Source organism: Oratosquilla oratoria, chromosome 27 (genome assembly GCF_046742065.1).
Source record: "Oratosquilla oratoria isolate Oo_2021 chromosome 27, ASM4674206v1, whole genome shotgun sequence".
NCBI classification, from domain to species: domain Eukaryota; kingdom Metazoa; phylum Arthropoda; class Malacostraca; order Stomatopoda; family Squillidae; genus Oratosquilla; species Oratosquilla oratoria.
Window position 1 is genome coordinate 16,192,808 of NC_134803.1, and position 24,037 is coordinate 16,216,844.

General features: G+C 37.7%; 1 protein-coding gene across 11 annotated transcripts in view; it reads right to left on the reverse strand.

The window, feature by feature from the left end:
• Positions 1 to 24,037, reverse strand: part of Vps13 (vacuolar protein sorting 13C) — a 1,483,510-nt gene that overhangs the window by 370,000 nt on the left and 1,089,473 nt on the right. For all 11 annotated transcript variants that reach the window (XM_076210284.1, XM_076210280.1, XM_076210283.1 and 8 more), the window contains one exon: positions 15,802 to 16,023. In XM_076210284.1, coding sequence (XP_076066399.1) covers positions 15,802 to 16,023 — 222 coding nt within the window. The remainder of the gene's footprint in view (positions 1 to 15,801; positions 16,024 to 24,037) is intronic.

Genomic DNA, 24,037 nt, shown 5'->3' on the forward strand with positions numbered 1-24,037 from the left:
CCATTCTAAACCTTTACCTAGTATTCCACTTTCTTTAGCTAACCCTGAAAAAGCAGTGTTATCTAACCTTTGATTTATTTTCAGCATTTCAGTGATGGAACTCTTTATTGGTTCACTATATTTTTGTCTTTCTTCTTCATCAGTGAAATACTCTATCTTATTATTTCAGTCACTCTATAAACATAGCTCCCTATCGCATAAACAAAGCTAGGCGTTTCTTCAAAATTGATTGAAAAAGTACTGCATATCAATGCTTGCTTTAGACATCTGTTCCAGTCTGTGGTTTGATCGAGGCTTGAATAGGCTTGATCGTTTTTTTTCTGTGTTTATAAACATTCAGAGTGAAAGAGAACAAGTGTAACAACTGTAACTTTATATCTTATAATTTACCTAGTTGTATTTACCTAATTGTATTTTGCGGAAAAGGGAGCTACACTCGTGGTGTCCTGCTTTTGTATCTCACAGTGTCTAGTTAGCTTTTAAACTCATGAATAGTTTTTGTGCACACTATTTCCTTGTCCAGTTTGTTCGAAGTGTCTACCACTCTATGTGGAATTTTCTTTTCTTCAGATCTCTTCTGTAGCTATGTTTTTTTATTTTCTTTCTATGTCCTCTTGTGCTTCTCCTGTCCCAGTTTAACAAGTCCTCTCTATCAAGTATTTCTGTGCCTTTCATGATTCTGTAGATGGTCAGTAGGTCACCTCTCTCTCTTCTTTGCTCCAGAGTTGGTAAATCTAGTTTAGCCAATCTATCCTCATATGACAAGTTTGTGAGTACAGGTGCCAATTTTTTTCCTACTCTGTGGATTCTTTCTATTTTCTTTATATTCTTTTTGGTACTGGGTGACCACAATATCGCCACATATTCTAGTCTAGGCCTTATCAGTGTGACCAATATTTTTTTTAATAATTTCTTCGTCCAAATATGTAAATGCCACTTTTATTGATCTTAGCAAGTTATAGGATTCTCCAACAATTTTGTTTATCTGTTTATAATAGGCCAAGTCATTTGAGATAATTACACCCAAATCTTTTTCGGATCTCTCTTTCTTTACCTCTTTGGTTCCAATTTTATATTGTCCTGATATTCTGTTTTTGCTTTTACCAAACTCCATTATGCTACACTTCTTAATATTGAAGTCCACCTCCCATTTCTGACTCCAGTTTATTTAGGTCTTCCTGCAGTGATTCACAATCCTCTTCAGTTTTTACTTTCATTAAGAGTTTGGCATCATCAGCAAAGAAGCTCATGTAACATTTCACATCCTCATCCATGTCATTCACATAAATAGCAAACATTATTGGAGCTAGTACAGATCCTTGCGGTACTCCACTGATCACCTCTTTCCAACCTGAATATTTTTCTCTGAGTACTACTCTCATCTTTCTACCAATCAGGAAGTCCTCCATCCATTTTAGTAGGTTCCCTTGTATCCCTCCTATATGTTCCATTTTTTTTTTTAAATAATTTTTTTGTGTGGTACCTTTTTGAAAACTCTTTGTAAGTCCAGGAAGGCACAATCAGCCCATCTATTCCTTTCTTGCACTATGTCTATTAGTCTTGAGTAAAAATGTATTAAGTTTGTGGTACATGATCTTCCTTGCCTGAATCCAAATTGTATGAGGGAGTGATTGTGCCAACAGCACTGTATGGGGCAGAAACATGGAACATATGAGAGGTAGAGAGAAAGAGTTTGAATGTGTTTGAGATGAGGTGTCTCAGAAGTATGATAGGGGTTACTAGGCTGGATAGTGAGAAATGAGGAGGTGAGGAGGAGAACAGGGGTGGTGAGTTGGGAGATAGGGTGGATGAAAGAGTATTGGGATGGTTTGGACACATGGAAAGAATGAGTGAAATGTGGAAGGCGTGAACATAAGGGGGCGACCTAAGATGAGATGGATGGATGGGGTAAAAGGGGCTTTGGGGAAGATTGGAAAGTCTGTTGAGGAAGGATGGGAGAGGACAGAAGACAAGGGTGAGTGGAGAATGGTTGTATATGGATGGTGTTGTGATGCATAAGGTGGAATGGGTGGGGGATGGGGGGTGAGGGAGTATGTGTGAGAAAAATTTGACACAGCCCAAAGGGTTTTTTCCTGTCTTCTCCTTTTATGCATGAGGGGATGGAGAGGGGGAGTTGCTGATTTAATGAAGCAGCCTTGCTGTGAATGTGCTGTCTTTTGCGACACTGCTTCTGACCCAGGGCAGTGGACAAGATGCAAGGATGACCCGTCATCCAGGAGGTGCCAAGATAAGAGGGAAGAGGGTGGAGAGGAGTGGAGTATGATAGGGATGGAATGGGTGGGAGTGGTTTTTGTGTCTTTGTTTTTTGGCTACCTCCCTTATGAGGGGGAAAAAAAGCCGTTGGTATATGTATGTAATTAGAGACAAAAACTTGAACTGGGAAGAAATGATAAGTGGAGTTCCACAAGGTTCTGTAGTAGTTCTGATGTTTGCCATATATATGACATGGATGAATGTGTTGAATATTAGATGAACCTCTTTGCAGATGACACAAAACTACTAAAGAAAATAAGTACAGAGAAAGACTGTGAATCACTTCAGTGATCTGGACAAAGTCTGGAAATGGAGCCAAAAGTGGGAAGTGAACTTCAACATCAAGAAATGTAGTATAATGATGTTTGGAAAAAGTAAGAACAGAATATCAGGGCAATAAAAGTTGGTATAAAAGAAGTAAAAAAATTAGCTTGGAAAAGGACCTAAGAGTAATTATCAGTAAAGACAGGTCACCAGACAAGCATATAAACAAAATAGTTGGAGAAACCTTAAATTTACTAAGAACAATAAAGGTGGCCTTTAACTACATGGATGAGAAAATGGTAAAGAAAATATCAGTCACACTGATAAGACTAAGACTGTATTATGCTGCAACACTATGGACACCAAGCACAAAAAAGAATACAGGTAAACGTCGACTTACGATGGCCGCGACTTACGATTGTTCGACTTTACGATGACGACGACGACGACGACGATATGATAATTTAACCCCTTCCATACGGTGCCGCACACGTAGGCGTCATGAGGAGCAAGTGGATTCGCGACGCTGCCATATCGGCGTCTTGATTATATTTATTGTAGTCGCCCCTGTGTTTTTACATTCTCTCAAATGTGCCCTAAATCCCATTCTCTGTGGTTTTCAAAATTCGCGGGTGAAAGAGAGAACGATCGATATAAGCGGTGACTATATTTTATGATGCGAGTATTATTACGTCACGTCGTATGGCTGGCATTGGCTGCTGCCCGCGAGATTTAAGTTCCGTACTGAAAATACATATTATAGTGTTTGAATATGGTAAAAAGGATAAAAATAATTAAATAAACTACTGTACATGTTTAATAGGCTATATTCAGTATCTCTGGTGGTTAATATACAAGTAGGCTAGGTACAGTGACCACGGAACAGAGTGGGGATCGACTTACGATGAGATCGTCTTACGATGGCTCTATCGAAACCTAATGCCATCGTAAGTCGACGTTTACCTGTATAAAGAAATTAGAATCCAAAGAGCAACGATAAAGATGGCTCCAACGCTTTCAAAAATTGACATAGGAACAAAGATTGTCCAAACTGGAACTAACAACCCAGGAACAAAGAAGAGAAAGAGGAGATCTACTGGCCATTTACAAAATCATCGAAGGTATGGAAGTTTTTGACAAAGAGGATTTATTAAAGTGGAACAGAAGAAAAACAAGAGGACACTAAAAGAATCTAAAAAAATATTGTTATAGAAGAGATCTGAAAAAGAATAGTTTTCCACACAGATTGATAGAAGTCTGGAACAAATTGGATAAAAATATAATATGTGCAAAAACCATACATGAATTGAAGAACAAACTAGATGCTGAGAGATACAAAGATGGGTCACTATGAGCATAGCTTCCTTCCCGTATAATACAACTAGGTAAATACAAAATGCAGGGGTCACTCAACTATAGCTATAAATATGATTAGGGCAATGATGCCAGCATCGTCATGTACACAATCATGCATCATGACTCCTATATAGGCATCATTGAGTTCTAGGGATTAATACTGTCCAAAATTATAAAAAAAAAATTAAGAAAAATTTCTTACAAACCATGATCTGCCCAACACTGGAATACATGTCAGTAGTATGGTGCCCACACAAAGCAAAGAATATAAGCTAGATTGAGAGGACTTGTTAAACTGGGACAAGAGAAACACAAGAGGACATGAGAAGAAACTCAAAAAACATAGTTATAGAAGAGATCTGAAGAAGAACAGTTTTCCACATAGAGCAGTGGACAATTGGAACAAACTGGACAAAAAAATAGTGTGTGCAAAAACCATTCATGAATTGAAGAGCAAAGTAGACACTGCAAGATACAAAGGCAGGACACCACAAGCATAAGTCCCCTTCCCATGAAATACAACTAGATAAATACAACTAGGTAAATATTGTTTCCAAGCCTGGGAGATAAAACATATGAGGAAAGACTGGCTCTGCCAACTTAGAAAGATGAAAAAGAATGAGGTGATATGATTACAGTATTCAGTTCACTAATGGAAATTGCACTAATAGACAAGATCTCTTTATTATGGATGGGAAGGCTTTAAAAGCTTATGGGAACAAATTAAGAGAGACCACATGTCTAAAGGATGTGAACAAATACAGTTTTCCATGTATATGCATAAATACTTGGAATAACTTAGAAGGTGATACAGCCCAAGCTTGAACAATACATGAATTAAAATCTAAATATGATAATTAGAAATCAAGGATATAGATTAGTTTGGAACTGAACATGAATCTGAGGCTAGGTATGATACACAGGAAAGTAGGAGATGGGACCTGAGAAGTGTTGCTCCTTTCTTGTATACTACAATTAGGTAAAATACCTCCAATCTAACAACACACTATAACATGATCATTAATAAAACATAATGGGTGATTTCAATTTTACTGACATTAATTGGATGACCCTTGAACATGGTCATATAGGTAGTCGCTTGATTGATTTTCTTGGTGACAATTACTTAACTCAGCATGTAAAAGAGCCCACAAGATATGGAAACTTACTCGATCTATTGATCATTAGCCACGAAAGCATGGTAACTGATGTAGAAGTCGGTGAATCTGTTGCAAATAGCGATCGCAACTTAGTTAGATTCAAACTCCTAAACAATTTTAGAATAGATACTTGTGTTTCTAAAATACCCGATTTCAGTAAAGCTCAGTTCATAGGACTACATCAGGAGCTTCAGCTTACAGATTGGGAGGCAAAATTAAACGAAAGACCTGTAGATCAGATGTGGGAAATATTTCAAAATACGCTCACTAAGATGATTCAAACTCACATTCCTTTTAAGGACAGACGTCCCCCAAATCAGGCTCGCCCAAAGTGGCTCGACAAAGAAACTGAAAAAAGTATTGCTAAAAAGAGACAGGCTTATAAGAAATATAAGTGCTCGGGTGCATCGAATGACTATGAAAGTTATGTATCAATACAGAGAGATTTAAAAAAGACAATAAGAAAAAGAAAACGACAATACGAAATGAACATCGCTGATAAATCCAAAGAGAATCCCAAAGAATTCTATAGTTACATTAGAGATAAAAAGGTTGTTAGAAATCACATTGGTCCACTATTATCTGCTGATGGTCAACTTGAATATTCAAATGAAGGAATGTGTAATATCTTAAACAATTATTTTAGCTCGGTATTTGTAAACGAAACGCCTCAAAGTGAATTCCAAACTGAAACCTGTGAAAAGTCTAGGGTAAACTTACTACGGTAAATATAACAAAAGAAAAAATTAAAAGGTGTATAGATAAACTCAAAGTTAATAAAACACCAGGGCCTGATGGTTGGCATCCAAGAATCTTAAAGGAAATGAAAAATGAGATTGTTGTTCCATTAGAAATTATTTTCAAGAAATCCATCATACATCCGGAGATGTCCCAAGAGAATGGAAGCTAGCTAACGTTACTCCCATATTCAAAAAAGGTGACAAAAAGAAACCAAATAACTATAGGCCTATAAGTTTGACTTCAATCGTAGGAAAAATAATGGAAACTATCATCAGAGATGCTATCAAACATCATTTAGAAAGTAACTGTTTGATAAATGATAGCCAGCATGGTTTCAGACGGAAACATTCTTGCATGACTTACTCGAATTCTACAACACAGTTATCTCGAATTATGACAAAAGAAACAATATAGATTTAATATATCTAGACTTTGCAAAAGCTTTTGATACCGTCCCACACGAAAGACTACTTACTAAATTAGCTTCACATCGAATAAGTGGTAGGCTATAAGGTTGGACTAGTAATTGGTTGAATGGTCAAAAACAGAGTTGTTTTAAATGGAAAAACTTCTAGATGGAAAAATGTTACAAGTGGAGTTCCTCAGGGTTCCGTTCTTGGGCCACTTCTATTCATAGTATATATAAATGATATAGACCATGGACTAAAATCTACTGTTTCCAAATTTGCTGATGATACAAAACTGTGCGGAGTGGCAAATGATCACTCAAACCAATTAGATATTCAAGAAGATTTAGATCAATTACAGCAATGGTCTGAAAAGTGCCTAATGAAATTTAACACAAGTAAATGCAAGGTAATGCACATAGGTAAAAATAACAGTAAGTACAATTACAAGTTATTTGGAAATTCATTAACAAAAGTGGATAGTGAAAAAGATCTCGGCATAATTATCAGTAACGACCTCAAATCATTTAAGCAGTGTATTTCAGCCTCTGAGAAAGCAAATAAGGTTCTGGGACTGATTGCGCGATCTTTTGATTTCAAAAGTCCATCACTCATTAACAAGCTATATAAATCGTTAGTTCGTCCACATTTGGAATATGCTGTTTCCGTATGGTCACAGAATCTCATTAAAGACATTGACAGACTGGAAAAAGTACAACGGCGAGCCACAAAACTGATTCCAAATATCAAAAATAAATCATATGAAAATCGACTAAAACACATGAATCTGTTTTCCCTAAAAAGCGTAGACTCAGAGGTGATTTGATACAGGTCTTTAAGATTTTAAAGGGAATTGACAACATCAAAAGTGACCAAATTTTCACATTGAATGAGAATCAGACAAGAAACAATGGTCTCAAACTGTCCAGAAATAGATTCAATTTGGAAGTAGGTAGAAACAACTTTGCCAACCGTGTAGTTAATGAATGGAATAAACTTCCTGCACAGGTAGTGCAATGTAGTTAAGTTCGAAGATTTAAGAATCATTTAGATAAACACCTAAGCAAGATGCTGTAATGATTATAATCTATTTTATATTATTTGTTTTTGTTTTGTTATCATTTGTCTGTCTGACTTTCATTTATTATTAGTTATATGTTAATTTATTATTATTTACTATTTACCTGTTTGTTTATTATTTAACTATACCTATGCATTTATTTATGTATTTTATTTGTTATTTACATTATTATAGTTTTTATTTATTATTTTATTATTATTATGATTTTTTTCGCATCCGACCTAGATATGGACCAAAAGGTCTCCTGTCGGCATGCTCCGCCTTTGTAATCCTTTGTAATAATGACATCCCTGTTGAAGAAATATCCACTGAATGAATCCCAACAATAACAAAAGACATCCTTACTACCATTTTCCCTAGAATAATGGATGTGGTATACCGTATTTTTCGGACCATAAGGCGCTGGCAAAATCCTTAAAATCAGCCAAAATCGGGTGGTGCGCCTTATCGTGCCTTGTGTGTGGCTTCAGTGCAAAAAAAAAAAAAAAAAAATGCCGCGGATAGTGACGTACTATTTTGACACGTTTCGTAGCTAGCCTGATGACGGCGACAGTGCATAGGCTTGACAAAAGTTACAACCAAGTTATAACCAAGGTGCATGTATCTTGACAAGAAAATTGCGAAAACTTCCGACAGTTTTCGGGTCCATGCCACCGCATTCATTCACGCTATCATGGGTATGACATGATAGCGTCCACAACACAGACAGCCATTTTGCATTGGTCTAGTCTCGCTTCACTCAGACTGTAGTCATTTGGGTATTTTTTTTAGTTTCGATCATGGGCGCAATATAGCAATATAAGATTAATTATTAATTTTGTAAATTAAAATGTATCAAGGTAATATGCTAATGAAAGAAGTCGGTAGCATAGGATCGGGATGCCGTCTCTCACGACGACGACAACGAGGACGAGCCAGATGACATTTAATTTGCAGGGAATTATTTATTAAACACAGGTTAGATTAGGTTAGACGAATTTATCACCCTTTCATTTCTTCGACGTCGGCATCTATCATAACAAACATGGCGTACCATTCGTCCGACACGACTTCGTTACTTACGAAATACGTTTCAGCATTTTTTTTATTATTATTTACGCTCACAAAATTGCATATTACGTTGATACATTATAATTTACAAAATTAATAATTAATTTTCTATTGCCATATTGCGCCCATGGTCGCAACTAAAAATTTACCTTCATTTGTAATCTTGTGTTTTTAAGTGAATAGAGAATTCCGGGAATAAACTGCTACTGTTGGTTTTATTCCCAACAATTCCCGTAACATGTTTGTTGTTTTATAGGGGTATTGGCAGGGCAGACCGTCCATGGAGGTGGTCTGATTTCACTGACCAAAATAAAAAAATTATCATTTATTTTTGTAATTTTGCTAAATCCCAACCGATTTTTCTCATTCAACAACGAAAATGTTCAGTTCTGAATGCACTCACATTTGCATGATTATCCGATGACGAGACCAGGTTAGCTAGGTCAACATGAAAATGGAATTCCTGATATTTGAGCTGAAGTAGTTCTCATGGGATGCAGAAAGTCGCTATGAGTACAATGCAATTTGAATTATCCATCTAGCTGTCCTAGTTCTCTAGATATTGCATTTTTAAGGGAAAATCGGGCCGGAACGGTCTGACTAATCGCCGATCAAACGTAAACAATGACGGATTTTACAGACAGGCACAATTTTATATAAGAATTTAGCATATGGTTGCATTATTTGACCTATTTTCTTTAGAATGTGCGATTTCCATGTAATTTAATCAAAGAATTACGTTTTTATCCTCTGTAAAATTACCCACCACAGCTACGAATACCGTCTAATTACATGAAAATCACACAATTTAAAGAAAATAGTTTGAATAATTCAACTATATGCAATCTATTACACTAATAACACAACAGTAACAAACTTAATAGTGTAGCTTGATCCATACCACCAATGATCATAGATAGCGGGCAGGACGAATCGTAGCTGTGGTCCGTAATATTACGGAGGATAAAAACGTAACTTCTCTTTGATCATATGGCATGAAAATCACACATTTTAAAGAAAAGAGTTCAAATAATTCAACTATAAGTCTATTACACTAATAACATAATAGTAAGAAACTTAATAGAGTGAAGTTTGATTCATATCACCAGTGATCATAGATAAGATGGCGGGATGGACGTTGATGTTGTTGTTATCCGATAATCCGACCCGATAGAAATAATAATAATAATAATTAGTACCACCGATTTCTCAGCTCTTCCGTAACACGCTGCCTTTATTTTGGTATTAGAATAATCCGCGAGACTAGTAGTTTTCGTTCATTTTGGTCAGTTGCCAATACACTGAATTTATTTAGCTCATTTTTTACACTGAAACATAAACCAATTTTCGATTTACTGCTGAATGCAAGCCATGTTTATCTTATATTTTTATGTACCGACATGTAACTGATGATGTAATTGTTTGAAATTTACTACGATCGTAGTAAATACACTCGCATAACATTTGTATGAATGAAATTTCCCGCGGTATGTAAATTTGGCCGTTTGCATGGCGTGCGCATAAAATGACGCGCTATTGTGCTCGTCATCGACGGTGGCGCCTCTGGTGGTGTTTGACCTACCTAACCAGGTGCGCCTTATGGGCAGGTGCGCCTTATGTAAGGACGGGGAATAGCAAATTACGGGTGCGCCTTATGGTACGAAGCGCCTTATGGTCCGAAAAATACGGTAATTAGATCAGTTTGTTGAGTGTAGTAAGGAAGGCTTATGGGAGGGTTTTGATTGAGAAGATTAGAACAGGAACAGAGGGAGTAACTGGTGAGGAACAATGTGGGTTTAGAACAGGCAGGGGTTGAGTTTATCAGATTTTTGTGGTAAGGCATGTATGTAAGAAACTTTTAGGAAGGTAAAGTTTTTTTTTGGGCTTTATTGATTTGGAAAAGGCTTATGACAAGGTAGACAGGAAGGCACTGTGTGAGGTATTGCAGATATATGGGATGGGAGGAAAGCTGTTTTGAGCAGTCAAGAGTTTTTACAGTAGTAGAGCTTGTGCTAGACTTAGAAATGGAGTGAGTACTTACCTCCCTAGTTGTATTATACAGAGAGAGAAGCTATGCTTATGGTGACCTGTCTTTGTATTTTGCAACATCTAGTTTGTTTTTAAATTCATGTATGGTGTTTACACACTATTGTTTCAACCAATTTGTTCCAGACATCCACCACTCTGTATGGAAAGCTTTATTTCAGATCTCTTCTATAACAAGAAAATTGGGATGGAAAAGGGACCTCTCGTCAACAATGATAAGATCTAGCCTAACACCAAAAGCCTTAAATATGTACATGGTATTTGATAAAGAAGGTATATATGATTATGATCAGATTAAGAGCAAAATATTAAAGGTATATGAGATTTCTCAAGAGTATTTCAGAAAGAAATTCAGAGAGGTTAGGAAGGATATTAGCTATGGATATATGGATCTAGCCAGGAATGTGATGAGTAACCTAGACAAATGGCTACATGCACACAATGTGGTAACTGTCGAGAAAGTCATAGAGGTGATAGCAACTGAACAATTCCTTAACTTACTGAATAATGAGGCACAAAGAAAATTTTCTGACCACAACACACTAAGCAAACTGCTACAGGGACATTTTTGTCAGCAGACAACACCATCCTCATGAAAGATGATGAGATCCAGAACCATTGGGTAGAACATTTCAACACCCTCCTGAACAAGAACTCATCAGCCCAACAAGACTTCCTCTGAAAAGTGCCACAAAATCCACCCCAACTATGGATGTCCCTACTACCAACATTTCAAGAATTTGATGCAGCGTTACAACAAATGCACCAAGGGAAGGCCACAGGACTGGACAACTTTCCCAATGAACTACTGACCCACAGAGGTTTAGTCCTGAGGTCACGTCTTCACTCCCTCATACTAAAAGCATGGGAACACAAACAGGCCCCTAATGATTGGAAAGATGCACACCTTGAAGGAAATAGAAGAGAATGTGGGAATTATAGAGGGATATCCTTACTATCAATTGCAGGGAAGGTCTTGGCAAGGATCCTACTAAATAGATTACAAAACATAGCAGAAATAACCCTGCTACAATCCCAGTGTGGTTTCCACCCATCTAGAGGAACCATAGACACAATTTTCTGTGCTCGCCAACTACAGGAAAAATCAAAAGAACAGCAAAAACCCATATTCCTTTTAGCACTCACTGTGTCCTCATTCAGTTTGTTCCAGATATCTCTCACTCTGTGTAGAAAGCTATTCTTTTTCAGATCTCTTCTGTAACTGTCCTTCTTAAGTTTCTTAAGTATTCACCAAGTTGTATTTTATGGGATGAGAGCTATGCTCATAGTGACCCATTTTCAAATCTCTCCACATCCAGTTTATTCTTAACATCTTGTAGAGTTTTGGCACTTACTGTTTCTCTGTTTAGTTTGTTCCAGACATCAATTGCTCTGTGTGGGAAGCTATTCTTTTTCAAATCTCTTCTGTAACTGTCCTTCTTTAGTTTCTTTATGTGTCATCTTGTTTCTCTTCTGTCCCATTTTAATAAGTAGTCTATCACAAATTTCCATCCCTTTCACAATTCTGTAAATGGTCAACAAATCACCTCTTTCTCTTCTCTGTTCCAATGTTGATAGATGTAATTTTTCCAACCTTTGTTTGTATGTCAAATTTGATAGTGTAAGTGGCATTTTTTTTTATTGTTGCCACTCTTTGAATTCTATTTTTTTTTTTTTTTTTTTTTTTTTTGTGCAAGGTGCCCATAGTGTTGCAGCATAATCTAGTTTAGGTCTTATTACACGCAACCTCTATTTTCTTTACCATTTCTTCATCCATGTGGTCAAAGCCCACTTTCATTGATCTTAACCTCTTCTATACGGTGCCGCCCACATAGGTGGCATGAGGAGCAAGTGGATACACGAGGCTGCCATATCGGTGTCTTGATTATATTTATTGTAGTTGTCCCTGCATAACTGACATACTCTCTAAACTGGCTTCATCACATTTTCTATAGTTATCAAAATTCACGGGTGAAAGAGAGAACAATCGATATAAGCGGTGACTATTTTTTATGATGCAAGTATTATGACGCAACATCGTACGTCTGGCAGCTAATGCTGCAAGTGGTTAATAAGTTAAAAGTTTCTCCAACTGATTTATTGACATGTTTATCAGGTGTCAAGTCACTTGAGATAATCACTCCCAGGTCCTTTTCTGAGTTAACTTTTTTTACTTTTTTGCTACTTGCTACCAAATTTATATTGACCCGATATTCTATTTTTGCTTTTTCCAAATTCCATTATACTACATTTCTTAATGTTAAAGTTCATTTCACATCTCTGACTCCATTCCCATATTTTGTCCAGGTCTTTTTGTAGCGATCTGCAGTCTTCTTCTGTGCTTACTCTCTTGAGTAATTTGGCATCGTCAGCAAAAAAGTTCATGTAACACTTCACTCCCTCATCCATATCATTTATATATATGGCAAACATTAAAGGAGCCAATACAGCGCTTTACGGGATGCCATTTACAGAATCTTCCCAGTTCGAATTTTTGTCTCTAAGTACCACTCTCATTTTTCTTCCACTTAAGAAATCCTTCATCTATTCCAGTGGCTTACCTTGTATTCCTATTATTTCAATTTTTCTTATTAACTTTTTATGTGGTACATACACATACCAAAGGATTTTCCCCCTTACATGGGGGGTAGCCAAAAAGAAAAAGGCATAGAAACCACTCCCACCCATTCCATTTCCTATATATTCCACTCCCCTCCACCCTCCTCCCTCCCTCTTATCTTGGCACCTCCTGGATGACAGGTCATCCCTGCATTTTGTCCACTGCCCTGGGTCAGAAGCAGTGTCGCAAGACACAGCACATCCACAGCAAGACCGCTTCATAAATTTGGCGACCCTCCCTCTCCATCCCCCCATGCAGAAAAGGAGAAGACGGGGAGAAATCCCTTCGGGCTTCGTCAAATTTTTCTCATACAAAATTCCTCACCCCCCATCCCCCACTACTTTTTCAAAAGCCTTCTGCTAGTCCAAGAAGATGAAATGTCTGAGAAGTATGGTTAAAGTTACTAGGTTGGATAGAATGAGAAACAAGGTGAGGAGGAGAATGGGGATGAAAAGGGAGTTGTTGTTGTTGTTGTTGTCGTTCCCTAGACTGTCTGTCCGAGCAGTCCCGTCTCCCCAAGGAATGCCATAGCCGAAACTGGGTTTTCCCACAAATCCTTTATAGAGCGTATGTTGTGTTGTTTGCGTGCATGATTGTGTATAATGCAGTCTTCCATTATGTGTTGTATGGTATGGGGTGAAGTGTTACATCCTGGGCAGCTGTTCACAACGCGGTCATCCAGCCTCTTCTGGTAGCTTAGAAGTGCTGGGAGATAGGGAGTTGGGAGATAGGGTTGATGAAAGAATATTGGGATGGTCTGGACTCATGGAAAGAATAAGTGAAGAAAGATTAGTGAAAGAGGGAAGAAAAGCAGAGGGGGAAGGAGTGAACATGAGGGGGTGACCAAGGATGAGATGGATGGATGGGGTAAAAGGGGCATTAGGAAAGAGGGGAATGTCTGTTGAGGAAGAAAGTGAGAAAACAGAAGATAGGGGTGAGTGGAGAATGGATGTGTATGGATGATGCAGTGATGCATGGGAGTGGGTGGGGGATGGGAGGTAAGGGAATGTGTGTGAATGATATTTTGACACAGCTCAAAGGGATTTCTCCCTCTTCTTTTTTTCTGCATGAGGGGACGAAGAGAGGGGGTCACTGATTAAATAAAGCAGCCATGCTAGAGATGGGCTGTGTCTTGCTTCATTGCTTCTGACGTAGGGCAGTGGACAAGATACAGGGATGACCTGTTATCCAGGGGGAACCAGAATAAGAGGGAGAGAGGGGGGTGAATGGGAGTGGGGTATGTGAGGATGGAATGGGGAGTGGAATTTGTGCCTTTGTTTTTTGGCTACCTCCCTTGTAATGGGGAAAAAGCTACTGGTATATGTTTGTATATAGAATTTATGGCATCTCTGCACAGCAGCATCTGCAAGTGCCCTATATTTAGAGGACTGTGCACCTTTTCAAACTCTCGTGCCTTTGCCCTCTCATCATATACATCTCCATAGGTGTAATGTTATTTTTGTACCTCACCTTTGTTTCAACTAGGTTAAATGGGAATATCTGACAGATAAAGGGCCACTAAGCACACCAAGCATGAACTGAGAGGATTGTTAAATTTTTGGCCAGACTGGGACAGTTAATAAAAAAACACGCCAGGGTCGTGTCAGGGGTTCAACAGGTTTCCATGATACCTTGCTGGGAGATAATTCTGTCATTCATCTTGTAAGACCCCTGTAATATCTGTTCTCCAACTATTATATCTAATTATAAACTTGCTTTTAGTTTTAGCTCAGACTTTATTATCTACATTATTCTGAGAGTTGATGCATCTTCATGGAAAATCATATTTCTTGACACTCTCTAGACATTTGTCTTTAATTTGTTCCAATGACTTCATGACACCGTCCTGTCCCAAATCAAGATATCAGTTTTATTTATTCCTTTTAATGACCTGAACATCTCACCTCTTTCTTTCCATGAGAGCAGGTTCAGTGCTTGTAATCTCTTTACATGCATTTCATTTGTATGGCTGGGAACCAATTTAGTTGATGTGCTTGGTATTATCTTGATTTTGGTTATAGCCTTCACTTTGTGAAGAGACCATACCATGAATGAATATACAAATCTGAGGTGTATCATGCACTAGGATTTTTTTTTTTTTTTCTCATGTAGATGGTGAAAAGCCTATGGGTTACATGTCTCCTCTAAGAGAGACATGGGTCAATGGACTGATTGGTAAGCACTGATTTACTTGATAAACTGTGGACAATCTACTCAGCATGTGCCATTTTTATAGTTTACTCAGTTTCTGGGAGAAAAAATTTTGGTCTGTCCTTTTTTTTTTTCCCTTTTCTTTATTTCTATAACAAGTTCCCTTGTTTTTACTTCTCCTTACTCAGTGGCATCTCTTCTGACCCAAATATTCTTAAATTTGTCTTTGTCTGCTAAATTTTATAGTGGACTGAAAGAAGCAGTCACTTATGTGAAATGGTGTATGCAATGCAGCTGAGCTTCAAAGAGACATCTTGGGCTTGGTCCAGTGACCCAGTGTATGCCCCTTTACATGGAGGCAAGGGTGCTAATGGGTACTAAAGCCAAGTGGGAAGTACACAATTCTCTCTGATATCTTTTGGAGGACCACCAATTGCTGGCATTCATTACTGGTCCCTACTAGCCTTCTATTTAAATAAGAATTTAATTCATATTTCAAACAATAATTGTAGATAAACTAAAAGGTCATTTAATAAAATGTGATAGAAGAATATTTCTACTCTACTTAACTATAATAATAAATTCAGAAAAATTAAAATGCTTATTTAGAAATGATGCAATGCCAAGATAAGAAGAGCTGCATGAACTTACCCTATATGTGAGCATTAGGCCTGTTTTGTTCACCATCCAAAATGGACAATAAAGACTCAGGGTCAGTGTCCCACCTTGCCGCACTGCATGCATGCCAAGGTCTAGTGTAAGGGGTCCTGAGTGCGAGTCCTCTCTTGTCTCAAATGTCCAAACAGTAAGCTCATCAGGGTTCACTTCAAGAGGTTTTGTACATCCCCAATCATGCCCATTGTAGTTCAAAAGCTGTGGAGGATATGTACAAAGGATTACAAAGAATGAGCATGCCAGCAGGAGACCTTTTGGGTACAAATATTTTCCTATATTTCTGAATATGTGCAAAAAAATATTTCAATTGTAGTAGCTTGCTACCATTTCACCTTTCATAATCACATAAACAGAAACCACAGGTACTAATGAAATAAAAATTCTGAAGAAAAATACATATACAGTATAGCCATGAAGTTTAAATCACAAGCTATAGCAAATGAATTACATAATCAACAAGTCTTAGAAGTTAGCATGAGAAGAAAAGCTAAAAAATAATTGGATAACAAAAGATGCAACTAAAGATGAACATGCAAAAACACAAGAACTTTTAAAGGAAGCAAAAGACAAAAATGAAATAAGGATGGATAAATGAAAACAGCATTTTATTCTGAAGAGTTATAAGACATAGTGTGAGGAAATGGTTTAAAAAATACAGGACTGCAATATAACACAGGACACATTACAAGGAAACTCAAAAGTAGCCTAAACTAATGTATATGGTTTACTATCAGCCAGGTTGATGATAATGGATGACTAGATTACTTGACGGTAAACAAGCCTGATATCTTACACTACTACACGTACACAATCCCTTATCTGAAACCCATGGGGCCAGCTGTGTTTTGGATTTTGGATTTTGTATTTTTTTGTATTTTGGAACAAAGTCTAGCTACTACTACAATTATATTTGTCCCCTTTTCCCTTGTAAAGCAGAGCTATACAGGCACTCCTTCAGTCCTTTGGCACTCTACCCTCCCTTAGACACACACAAACAATCTCACTAGCCAGTCCACTATTACTGTACCTACCTTCTTCAGACACTGCATGACACCCATCTAACCCAGTTGCCTTACCTGCTGTCATAATTTTAATAGCCCCTAATTTTTTCTTATTTAACATGCATTTTCCTCACTCATCACAGTCATTTTCTTAGTACCTCCCACTGCTACCACCAATCCCTCCCTATCCTCCTCCACATTCAACACTAAAATAATCTGCCTACCTTCCCTTTACATGCAGTATTAAGAGGGGGGCAGCATAACGGAACGACAGTTGCAGTACAATAGAGTAGCATCATTCCTCCATGAGTAGAGATTTCCTCTACCATAAACAAAATGATGTGTGGCTCTAGTCCACAGGGGCACCCCATGTAGTCCCTAAAGGATTGCTGCATGCTACTGACCATTTTGTACTGCACAATAACATGCAGCCAATACCTCAGACAGGGATAGGGGTGGTGGATGCGAGTGGAATGAGAGTGGGTACATGCCTTTTCACTTAGCTACCTTCTGTATGTGGGGAAAAAAGCCCTTGGTATACTGAGAGAGCTACTAATCCATCTTTCCAGATATACAGGTATCAGTAGAAATTACTGAGTTGTAGTACCATAGGATCTATAGGAGTGTTTTCTGGTGTTCTCCATCTATATGTGTATCAGTAAAAAGTACTGAATTGTAAAACTATAAGATTTATGTCAGTACTTTACACTGTTCTCCATTGACATTGGTGACATTCTAAACTACATGATGTTAAGATTCAGATTTTATATGGAATGTATAAGATGAACCCTACTTTTCCAGTGACTTTTTTGAAGTTAAAATACTATTCTGTATGCCACAATGTACAGTATATATAACATATTACCTGTACATATCTAAACATATAAATATATATATATATATATATATATATATATATTCATATATGTATAGATAATAAAATTATATATTGTGCATAAATACTTGGGGCGAATAAGGCGGGAAATGCTTTTGTGATTAAAAAGTGTAATGAGAAATAGACATCTAGGAATGAATGCTAAGGGGAGATTGTAAGAAGGGGCAATTGTGCCAACAGCACTGTATGGGGCAGAAACATGGAACATAAGAGAAGAGAGGAAAAGTTTAAATGTGTTTGAGATGAAATGTCTGAGAAGTATGATAGGGGTTACTAGGCTGGATAGAGTGAGGAATGAGGAGGTGAGGAGGAGAACAGGGGTGGTAAGGCAGTTGGGAGATAGGGTGGATGAAAGAGTATTAGGATGGTTTGGACACATGGAAAGAATGAGTGAAGAAAGACTAGTAAAAGAGGTATGGAAGGCAGATGTGGGGGGAGTGAACATGAAGGGACGTCCCAGGATGAGATGGATGGATGGGGTGAAGGGGGCTTTGGGGAAGAGGGGAATGTCTGTTGAGAAAGGACAGGAAAGGACAGGAGAGGACAGAAGACAGGGGTGAATGGAGAAGGGTTGTACATTTACCTAGTTGTATTTACCTAGTTGTATTTTGCGGGAAGGGGAGTTATGCTCGTGGTGTCCCACCTTTGTATCTCACAGTGTCTAGTTTGCTTTTAAACTCATGAATGGTTTTTGCGCATACTATTTCATTGTCCAGTTTGTTCCAAGTGTCCACCACTCTATGTGGAAAACGATTTTTCTTCAGTTCTCTTCTGTAGCTATGTTTTTTGATTTTCTTTCCATGTCCTCTTGTGTTTCTCTTGCCCCAGTTTAGTAAGTCCTCTCTATCAAGTATCTCTGGGCTTTTCATGATTCTGTAGATGGTCAGTAGGTCACCTCTCTTTCTTCTTTGCTCCACCGTCGGTAACTCCAGTTTAGCCAATCTCTCCTCATATGATAGGTTTACAAGTGCAGGTGCCATTTTTGTTGCTGCTCTCTGGATTCTTTCTATTTTCTTTACATTCTTTTTGGTACTGGGTGACAACAATGTCACCGCATATTCTAGTCTAGGCCTTATCAATGTAACCAACATTTTTTTCATCATGTCTTTGTCCAAGTATGCAAATTCAACTTTTATTGATCTTAGCAAGTTGTATGCCTCCCCGACGATTTTGTTAATCTGTTTGTCATAGAACAAGTCGTTTGTGATAATTACCCCAAATCTTTTTCGGATCCTTCCTTAGCTCCTTGGTTCCAATTGTATATTTTCCTGATATTCTGTTTTTGCTTTTTCCAAACTCCATTATGCCACACTTAGTATTAAAGTCCACTTCCCATTTCTGACTCCAGTTCCATACCTTATTCAGGTCTTCCTGCAGTGCTTCACAGTCCTTATCAGTTTCTACTTTCCTTTAAAGTTTGGCGTCGTCTGCAAAGAAGCTCATGTAACATTTCACATCATCATCCATGTCATTCACATAAATGGCAAACATTATTGGTGCCAATACAGATCCTTGCAGTACTCCACTGATCACCTCTTTCCAATCTGAATATTTTTCTCTGAACATTACTCTCATCTTTCTACCAGTCAGGAAATCCTCCATCCAGTTTAGTAGGTTCCCTTGTATTCCCCCTATGTGTTCCAGTTTTTTTTTTAGTAATTTTCTGTGTGGTACTTTGTCAGAGGCTTTTTGCAAGTCTAGGAAGTCACAATCAGCCCATCCATTTCTTTCTTGCACTATGTCTATTAGTCTTGAGTAGAAGCATATTAAGTTTGTGGTGCATGATCTTCCTTGTCTGAACCCAAATTGTCTTGGGCTTATTATGTTGTTGTCTTCCAGATGTTTCACCCATCTATTCTTGATGATTTTCTCACAAATTTTGGCTGTAGTGCTTGTTAGTGATACTGGCCTATAGTTGGTGGGTTCTTCCTTATTTCCTCCTTTATATATTGGTACAATGTTAGCATTTTTCCAGTCTTTAGGTATCTTTCCTTCTTTGAGTGAGCTATTTATTGTTATGTGTTTTGTCCGTCAGTTCTTCTTTGCATTCTTTTAGAATCCAATTTGCAATTCCATTCGGGCCATGTGATTTTCTTACGTCAAGGTTTGATAAGTGTTCTGATATTTCTCTTTGTGTTGTTGTAAACTCACTCATGGGGGGGCCATCACTTTGTCCCAATTTTGTACTTTCTGGTGAAGACAGTGGTTGTTCATGACTTCGGCCATTTCTAATTCTTCTGCATATTCTGTATTCCCTTGGCATAGTTTCACCATTTCCTGTTTGTTTTTAAGTTGACATATGGATGATGTTGTGATGCATGAGGTGGAATGGGTGGGGGAATAGGGGGTGAGGTAGTATATGTGAGCAAAATTTGACAAAGCCCGAAGGGATTTCTCCCCCCGTTTCTCCTTTTATGCATGGGGGTATGGAGAGGCGGGTCGCCAATTAAATGAAGCGGCCTTGCTGTGGATGTGCTGTGCCTTGCGACACTGCCTCTGACCTGAGGAAAACTATCTTGGATCTAAGAAACAAGATTAAGGAAATGAAAAAGGATATAAGAGAGCTTAAGAGTAAAAAAGAAAAAAAGAGAATTAATGATACTACCAATAGCGAAAACTTAAAAAATGAGGCAAACAGCAAAATACAAGAAATGACTGACAAAATCAAAGAGAACTTAGGTGAGGAAAGTATCTAAAAGGTTAAGAAATGGAAGGAAAACAATGAAAATAAAGAAATTGTTTTCAAGGAAATAGTCCAACAAATGCAGGAAAATGCAAAAAACACTATTATCCAAGTAATTAATGAAAAAGCAAATTGGGTCAGAGACACAGTGGATAGCAAAAAATTTATTATGGTATATGGATTAAAAGAAAAACATGGTTTGGCAAGGTACATGAGAGAAAATGAGACAGCAATAGCAATCCTAAAAGAAATTCAGGAGGGAGCCCAAGATGTAAAGATGTTGACAAAACATATAGGATTGGTCACTATTCTAAGGATAGAAATCGACCCCTAAAGATAAAACTAAGATCACAAATGGAAGTAGAAGACATATTTGAAAAAGTAGGTAACTTAGCAAGGAGTGAAAAGTACAATAAAATATGGATACAAAGAGAAATGAGTATTGAGGAATTAGAAAAAGAAAAACACTAAGAGATGAAGCAAAGGAAAAAATGCAAAGAGAACAGAGACAGAAAGTAAGGAATTCCATTGGAGAGTAATCAACATGAGACTGAGGAAATGGTACATCGGAATGGGCGGAAAAAAAAAAAAAAAAAAAAAAAAAAAAAATGAAAGTGGCCTATGCTAACATTGACAAATTAATTTCATGATTGAATGAACTTAATGATTACCTGCAGGGTGGAGGAGTCATGTTCTTGGCAAAGGTGATGTAGAACTGATCTAGCAAAGGTAATGTAGAACTGATCATGATAAAAGTTGAAGACAAGAACATGAAAAGTAAAACGTTTGTGGTGACTTATGTGCCCCCCAAAAACCAACACTTGGAAAGAGAACAAGCATACAAAAATGTTAGAGGATACAAGGCAATCATTAAATGAGATACTAATGGGCGGGGGTAATCTGGTAATTATGGGGGGACTTCAATTGCAAAGAAATTTGTTGGGAAAACATGACAGTGCAAGGAGACAACTTGTGGGGTAATATACTACTGGATATGACCATGGAATACACAATGACTCAGTGGGTCAGTGAAAACACCAGATACAGAAATAACGAGGAGCCGTCGAAACTAGAATTAATATTTACAACAGAACCTGAAATTGTGGATAAAATCCAATACAACACACCAATTGGAAAGAGTGACCATATACTCATTGAAACTGAACTAATGAAAGAAATATACATGGAGAGAAATGAAAAGCATAGGAAAGGAAGATCGATGTACAACAAAACGGACTTTGCAAAACTAAAGAAATTCTTCCAGAATGCAAACTGGGAAAAATTTTACATGGAAGAGACAAAAATGGAAGAGAAATGGAATATCTTGATGGATAATTACAAAGAAGGCATGTACCAAGACAGAAGTGAGAGTGTACATTAAATGCTGGTTCAACAAAAGATGCAGTGAGGCAAAAGACAGAAGGGACAGAGCTTGGAAAAGGTGGAGAAAAGATAAAAAAACCTGGAAAATGGCAAGTTTATAAACTATAGAAATGAGTATGTTAAAATGGGAAGAGAGGAAAAAAGGAACTATGAAAAGGATATTATAGATAAATGCAAAGAGCAAACCAAGCTATTGTATTGATACGTGAATGGTAAACTTAAAAACAAACAGGAAATGGTGAAACTATGCCAAGGGAATATAGAATACACAGAAGATTTAGAAATGGCCGAAGTCATGAATAATTATAATCACTTCAAATCTGTCTTCACCAGAGAGAAAGCACAATATTGGTATGAAGGTAATGTAAGGCGATCTCCCCCCATGAGCAAGATAACAATAACACAAAAAGAAATATTGGAACAGGAAATCACATGGCCCGGATGGAATTGCAAATTTGATTCTCAAAGAATACAAATTAGAACTAATGGACAAAATACATAACATAATAAATCCCTCACTCAAAGAAGGAAATATACCAAAAGACTGGAAAAATGCTAACATTGTACCAATATATAAAGGAGGAAACAAGGAAGAGCCAACTAACTATAGGCCAGTCTCACTAACAAGCACTATAGCCAAAATTTGTGAGAAAATCATCAAGAATAGATGGGTAAAACATCTGGAAGACAAGGAAGATCATGTACCACAAATTTAATATATTTTTACTCAAGATTAATAGATATAATGCAAGAAAGGAATGGATGGGCTGATTGTGCCTTCCTGGACTTACAAAAAGCTTTTGACAAAGTACCACACAGAAAATTATTAACCCCTTCCATACGGTGCCGCACACGTAGGCGTCATGGGGAGCGAGTGTATTCGCGAGGCTGCCATATCGGCGTCTTGATTATATTTATTGTAGTCGCCCCTCCATAATGACATTCTTTCTAATTCTTTTGTAATCGCATTTTCTATGGTTATCAAAATTCACGGGTGAAGAGAGAACAATCGATATAAGCGGTGACTATATTTTATGATGCGAGTATTATTACGACACGTCGTACGGCTGGCATTGGTTGCTGCCACCGAGATCTAAGTCCATGACGCCTACGTGTGCGGCACCGTATGGAAGGGGTTAAAAAAAAACTAGAACATATAGGAGGGACACAAGGGAAGCTACTAAAATGGATGGAGGACTTCCTGATTGGTAGAAAGATGAGAATAGTGCTCAGAGAAAAATATTCAGATTGGAAAGAGGTGATCAGTGGAGTACCGCAAGGATCTGTATTGGCACCAATATTGTTTGCTATTTATGTGAATGACATGGATGAGGATGTGAAATGTTACATGAGCTTCTTTGCAGACGATGCCAAACTGTTAATGAAAGTAAAAACTGAAAAGGATTGCGAACCATTGCAAGAAGACCTGAATAAAGTACAGGTAAACGTCGACTTACGATGGCCGCGACTTACGATTGTTCGACTTTACGATGACGACGACGATATGATAATTTAACCCCTTCCATACGGTGCCGCACACGTAGGCGTCATGAGGAGCAAGTGGATTCGCGACGCTGCCATATCGGCGTCTTGATTATATTTATTGTAGTCGCCCCTGTGTTTTTACATTCTCTCAAATGATTCATTCTCTGTGGTTTTCAAAATTCGCGGGTGAAAGAGAGAACGATCGATATAAGCGGTGACTATATTTTATGATGCGAGTATTATTACGTCACATCGTACGGCTGGCATTGGCTGCTGCCCGCGAGATATAAGTCCGTACTGAAAATACATATTATAGTGTTTGAATATGGTAAAAAGGATAAAAATAATTAAATAAACTACTGTACATGTTTAATAGGCTATATTCAGTATCTCTGGTGGTTAATATACAGGTAGGCTAGGTACAGTGACCACGGAACAGAGTGGGGATCGACTTACGATGGGATCGTCTTACGATGGCTCTATCGAAACCTAATGCCATCGTAAGTCGACGTTTACCTGTATAGAGCTGGAGTCGGAAATGGGAAGTGGACTTCAATATTAACAAGTGTGGCATAATGAAGTTTGGAAAAAGCAAAAACTGAATATCAGGACAATATAAAATTGGAACCAAGGAAGTAAAGGAGAGATCCGAAAAAGATTTGGGGGTAATTATCTCAAACGACTTGTCCCATGACAAATAAACAAAATTGTCCGAGAATCCTACTGCTTGCTAAGATCAATAAAAGTGGCATTTACATATTTGGA